At 39.7% G+C, this 6,000-nt stretch overlaps 1 protein-coding gene across 1 annotated transcript in view; it reads left to right on the forward strand.

Moving 5' to 3' along the window:
- Nucleotides 1-6,000, forward strand: part of DLG5 (discs large MAGUK scaffold protein 5) — a 158,210-nt gene that overhangs the window by 122,473 nt on the left and 29,737 nt on the right. The window contains exons 11-14 of the mRNA XM_044660242.1: nt 70-197; nt 703-878; nt 3,550-3,653; nt 4,198-4,290. Coding sequence (XP_044516177.1) covers nt 70-197; nt 703-878; nt 3,550-3,653; nt 4,198-4,290 — 501 coding nt within the window. The remainder of the gene's footprint in view (nt 1-69; nt 198-702; nt 879-3,549; nt 3,654-4,197; nt 4,291-6,000) is intronic.

Genomic DNA, 6,000 nt, shown 5'->3' on the forward strand with positions numbered 1-6,000 from the left:
ACAGATGCTTTCCCAAACTGGTTTTTCTTGGCTGCTCCATTTATCGTGCTCTGTTGCTGTTTCCCTCAGGAGGATATGGATTTGAAGGCACTTGGATTTGATGTGGCAGAAGGTGTGAATGAACCTTATCTCCCTGGGGACTGTGGCATTTTTGTCACTAAAGTAGACAAGGGAAGCATTGCAGATGGTCGGTTAAGGTAATGGGAGAAAGGGGTTCATCTGTGTTTTTTGGTGGGGTGGAGGGAAGAATACAATGAGGTAGGGGTGTGGGTGGGAAGGCCAGGGGTACAAATATTAAAACTTTTGCCAAAACTGAGATTCCTGTCTTTAATATGAAACCATTATGAGCCAAAATAAATGCATAAATAAATCTCAATCCTAGTGATTTAAGTCTATTTCTTCCTCTTCCTCTTCTATTCTCCTTTCTCTGCTTAGCTGCAAAACTTATTTTTTTCTTAAGGATCTACATGGCCTCCATTAGCTTCCTGTCAGATGGCTTCCACTTCTTTTCACTGCTTCTCTTGCTCAATTTTCTAGCAGACATTGGGTGATGGGCCAAGCATCTGGCTGTTTCTTTTCCAATTGAGAACAATTTTTTATAAAAAAAAACTGGGAGAGGGAGCTTGGGAATCTTAACAGGTTCCTCCAATGGGGAACAGAGGGAGACCTGCTTGGTGATGACTTGATGTTGCCCGTTGCCAGGGTGAATGATTGGCTGCTCAGAATCAATGACGTGGACCTTACCAACAAGGACAAAAAGCAGGTGGTCAAGGCTGTCCTCAGTGGTGGAGGGGTCATCAACATGGTGGTCCGGAGAAGGAAGTCCCTGGGAGGGAAAGTGATAACGCCTCTTCACATTAACCTGGCCGGACACAAAGGTAACAGACCAGGAGCCCCAGGAGATACCTTTTCTGGATATTGAGGCTGACACATTATATTGGAGACGTGGTGGGGATCTCTACATATACTAAGGGCCACTTGACTTATTGAGAGCCTAGAACCATAGACTGTCAGAACTAGAACATGATATAGAGACTCTCTAGTCTAGGAGTTCTTAACCAGGGTCTGAGATCTTGTTTGTTATTTGTTTTTAAATGAAAATATTTAGATAACTTTTCAGCATAATTGGTCTCCTTTAGAATTTTATGTATTTAAATTTATGTATATAAAAACAATAATTCCGAGAAGTGGTCTATTGATTTGATTGTACTTCTAATCCAATAAAAAGTTAAGAACTCCTGAATCTGTTCAATCTCTGATGTTTTATCTTTAAATGACTTCTTGAAGATAACACTTACGAGAATTGTTTATCCTGGTACATTTCTGACATTCAATTATTGACTAGTAAACACAATTGGCACATCATTTCTCTCATGTTCCCTATTAAGGAATACTCTTACATTTTTTTTTTGAGAGAAGTGGGGGTTGTCCAGTAACTTTCTACTGTATTACAGATAGGTTTTGGGAGTTTAAACATGAGTAAATTTAATCATATGTCAGTTTAGTTCAACAGGCAGGCAGACATTGAGCATTTATTAAACTCCTAATATGTGCGTGCATTGTGCTAAGTGCCAGGCATCCAGATACAAACAAAAAAAGGACAGGCCCTGCCATCAAAGAATTTCTATCCTAATGGAAGGAGACAATATATAAGGGAGTAGAAAAGTGGGATTAGGAGTATAGGGGAGAGGGAAGGCATCTGTGTGGGGGTAGAAACATAGTTGAGAGGGAAATGAGGTTGGTATTCCCAGATCCTTGCACAGTCCCTGGCATACAGTAAATACTTAATCCTTGTGGTTATGATAGAGTTGGCTGAAAAGGATAACTGTTCACTTACAAATGCTAAATTATATTTAGAAAGCATTAATTTGTAGCAGACCCAGGCAGCACATCTATGTGACTCTATCCGTAGCATCTTGAGTAGAAATAGAGAACCTGTATATGTTGGGGTTATATTGTTAGGGATTTGCAGTGTAGAAGCAGTAGAAGCACAAGAAGTGAGATATTTAAGGATAGAGGAGAGAATTATATTGAATTACCATCCATGAGCTTAAGAACACGGAGGGAAGAAAGTGAAACCACACAGAAGTGATGAGATGAAGGAAAAGGTTTGGAATGGTGGAACTGGAGACAAAGATGGAGACAATGAGCAGGTATTGGAAGAGAAGATCAAGGTGGTGAGTAGGTACAAAAGGAGTGAGGCTCTTAGAGCAGGGGAAAATGTAAGAGATTATGATCCAAGTTAGAGATTTTTCCAATTTAGGCTGCTGCTGATAGAGCTGAGCATCTCTGGATGGCTAACGTAGAATGGTGATGGTCCTAGTAGGGTCATCAAGCAGCCAATGCCTAAAGCAGGGAGGAAAGGAAGTTCATTATGCTGATGTCCATTGAGGGAGCTAGAAAATTCTCTTAGAAGTGAGTATAACGTAGGGGTAACATTTAGAAGAGAGTGATATTAATAGCAATGGCATGAATATTAATGGAGTAGAAGTTGTCGAATAATGGAAAAAACAAGATTTGGAAATGGCAAAAGAGAACATTGATCTTAGATTCAGAATTAAATGGAAACTGAGACCATCTCTTTCAACTTGTACCTGGTCCTTTGTATTGGGTGCAGTGGGGGTGGGACAGTAAGGGAAATCGAGAGAGGAGCCATACTCATTGGAGAGGATGGCAAAGGATGTGGTGTCCTTAGGGCAAAGTCAGGTTTCAGTTATTGCAAAGGAGTTGGAAACCACCCAGGAGGAAGAGATCGACAATAAAGTGGGGACTCAGAAAAGGTAGGAATAAGCTGAATAAGAATATGGACAGAGAAAAAGAGGAAAATGAGTATAAGCCCATCCAAGTCCCAGAGGCCAGAGATTAGGGAAGCCAGAGTGAAGAGAGGCAGATATAGTAAGTTTTGCTCCATATAAGATGAGAAGAATGAGGTAGGTAGAAGCTGATAGAATCACTTATCTATTGAAGAGTTTGATTTCAGTCCTAAAGGTCAGTTCACTACTTTGCACAGAATTGCTGTCCCAATTTATAAATTAGTAAATCCATTAGTAAATACCTTGTAGCCAGTTACTCAAACTTCTCACTGACCATGGCACTCTTAGGACTGAGTCACAGTGAAGGTGGCAGCCTGCATGAATAGAGGTAGAGTCTTTATTCAGGAATTCCTCGTACCAGTTGAACAGCAGAGCCCATTTTTATTCCTATCCTTGTCCCTTCTAGCCAATGTATTTTATAATCTTAAAATAATTCAAGAAAGATCAGTGCTTGAAATTATAAACTTCACTTACCTGAAATTTTCACTTACCTGGAACACCTCAGGCTCAGGCCTCGAGGATGTTGAGTTAATGAAGTATTTAACAACTAAATTGAGATTTGGCGAGTGTGCACTTGAGTCAAGCATATTATTTCTTTTGGTTATTCCTTTTCTCCTTTAAAAAAATGGAACAAGGAAAAAGCCAGTGAGGGCTCTCGGATGCCAGGCAAGGTTTGGGAATGGGCCCTTGATTTGAGTGACGTGTATGCATTCTAGTTTTATTCTATGGATTCCAGAGAGTGGCATCAGCCTCGAGAACGGTGTGTTTGCTGCTGCTGTTGTTCCCGGAAGCCCTGCTGCTAAAGAAGGGTCCCTTACAGCGGGAGACAGGATTATTGCCGTAAGTCAAATGCAGAAAGCCTTAGGGGGTGTCTGCTAGAAACGGACAATATAATTACATCTGGGAAAGGAAAAACAACCCAACCACGGGAACCCATGCAACCTGAATATACTTACTGTTCTGTGCTAACTGCTCACATATAGAAAAAATAAGGATTAAAATAACTCGTCTCTGTGAGAATAAGCAGCCACAGACATGAAATTCAGAGCTGCCTTGCCACATGTTTAGGTAGAATTCTTGATTTTCTGATTACATAGGGGCCAGCTGTTTTATGTTTCCTGGGAGGGAATAGTAAGGTTTAAATGTGAAGCCCGTCTACCTGTATGTAAATTGTCCCATGCTAAATCTCACAGATGGGGCTTTTCCTAACCTATGTCCTGTGTCCCTTGGGGACTGTCCATGGTGCTGTACCAGCAGAGCTCCCTTAGGCAACTTCCAAGCTAAAATATGATAGAGGATTGAGTGACTTAAAAGCTCTGTGCTCACTCCAGTGTAGGGGGTTTCAAAGGATTCTCTTGTGGTCTCACTTCTCCTTCTTCCCCAGATTAATGGCATTGCACTAGATAACAAGTCTCTGACTGAATGTGAATCCCTACTCCGGAATTGCCGGGATTCCCTGACCCTCTCACTTATGAAGGTAAAGAACTATAAATGCAGACTTCTCTTCTAGGTATATGGATAGAGGCAAAAGGCTTGTTTTCTTCTTACTGAGACAAAAACAGGGATTGAACTTCACTTTGCCTATGCCTAACACTACTAATGTTTAACATTTCTTTCATTTTTCTTCTCTTTTCTTCTTCATTCAACAAATATTTCTTGAGTCTCTGCTCTGTTCCCTCCATTTTTCTTCTCTTTTCTTCTTCATTCAACAAATATTTCTTGAGTTTCTACTCTGTTACCTCCCTAGGTCTGGGACCTCATTACTTCTCATTTGGAATATTTTAATTGTTTTCTAGTCATCTTTCTAATGCATAGGTCTGATGACATTGTCCTTCCTGCTCAGAAAACCTGTAGTAACTCCATGTTGCTTGTTTAATTAAACATTAATTCTTTATTTTAACATTTGAGTACCTTCTTGGTCTGCATTCAGCCTCTCTTTTCAGCTTTATTTTAGATTATTTCCCTTAGTATGTTCTACATTTTAGCCAATCTCATTCCTAATTCTTTGCCTTCTCTGAGGCTATATGTGTTTTCACATATTGTCCCTCATGCCTGTATTGCATTCCTTCTCTGACACCCTTTAGGTGTCCTTCCTCTGTGAAGCCTTCATTATCTCCCCAGAATAAAGGATTCATGTCTATTTATTTTTTTGTTTATTTTTTATTTTTTTTAAACCCTTAACTTCTGTGTATTGACTTATAGGTGGAAGATTGGTAAGGGTAGGCAATGGGGGTCAAGTGACTTGCCCAGGGTCACACAGCTGGGAAGTGTCTGAGGCCGGATTTGAACCTAGGACCTCCTGTCTCTAGGCCTGGCTCTCAATCCACTGAGCTACCCAGCTGCCCCCTCATCATGTCTATTTTTTAACTCTTCCCCTCCCTCCTAGAAGTCTGTCTGCTTCTTAGGAACAGAGACTATGTCATTTTTTTAATCTTTATACTCTGAGTGTCCAGCCTAGTACTTTAATGTTCAATAACTTTTTATAAATTAAGCTGGAGAGAAAATATACCTCCCTCCCTTTTTTGCAGAGTTGGGGACTGGGATGGATAATTGCAGATTATGTCAGGTTGGACTGTGTTGGTTACTTTTTTTTTTAATCCTATATTTTTTACTTTAATTTTTACTTTGTTCAAATGACCAACGTTTTCTGTTATCTTTAATCCCTTCCCTCCCCTGCCATCCCTTAAATAATGACCTCTGAGATCTATAACATGATCCTATCATCCCAAGAAAGAATAAAAAAAGAAAAACAAATTAAATAAGTTAATCAGACTATTGAAAAAATATGACATTGTATCTCATAGCCCTCTTGAAAGGAGCATTATAATTTCACAGCCTTCATATCTGATTGATTTATTGTTCTTTTTGTTTGTATTGTTGAAGTCAGTTGTATAGATTTGTTTTCCTGGTTCTTCTGTTGCCACTTTGCTCTTCCCAAGCTTCTCTCTAAACAACATTTCTATAATTTCTTACAGCACAATAATATTCTGTGATGTACGTTTCACAATTTCTTTAGGCATTCTTCCATCAATGAGCATGTACTTGATTCCAGCTTTTTGCTATGGCAATAGTCTTTTCTATTTTTGGTTATAAAGGATGCCTTTTTCAGAGACATGGAGACACACAGAGAAGACAGAACTAGAAGAGAGAGAGAGAGAGAGAGAGAGAGAGAGAGAGAGAGAGAGAG

Source organism: Gracilinanus agilis, chromosome 2 (assembly GCF_016433145.1).
Source record: "Gracilinanus agilis isolate LMUSP501 chromosome 2, AgileGrace, whole genome shotgun sequence".
NCBI lineage: Eukaryota > Metazoa > Chordata > Mammalia > Didelphimorphia > Didelphidae > Gracilinanus > Gracilinanus agilis.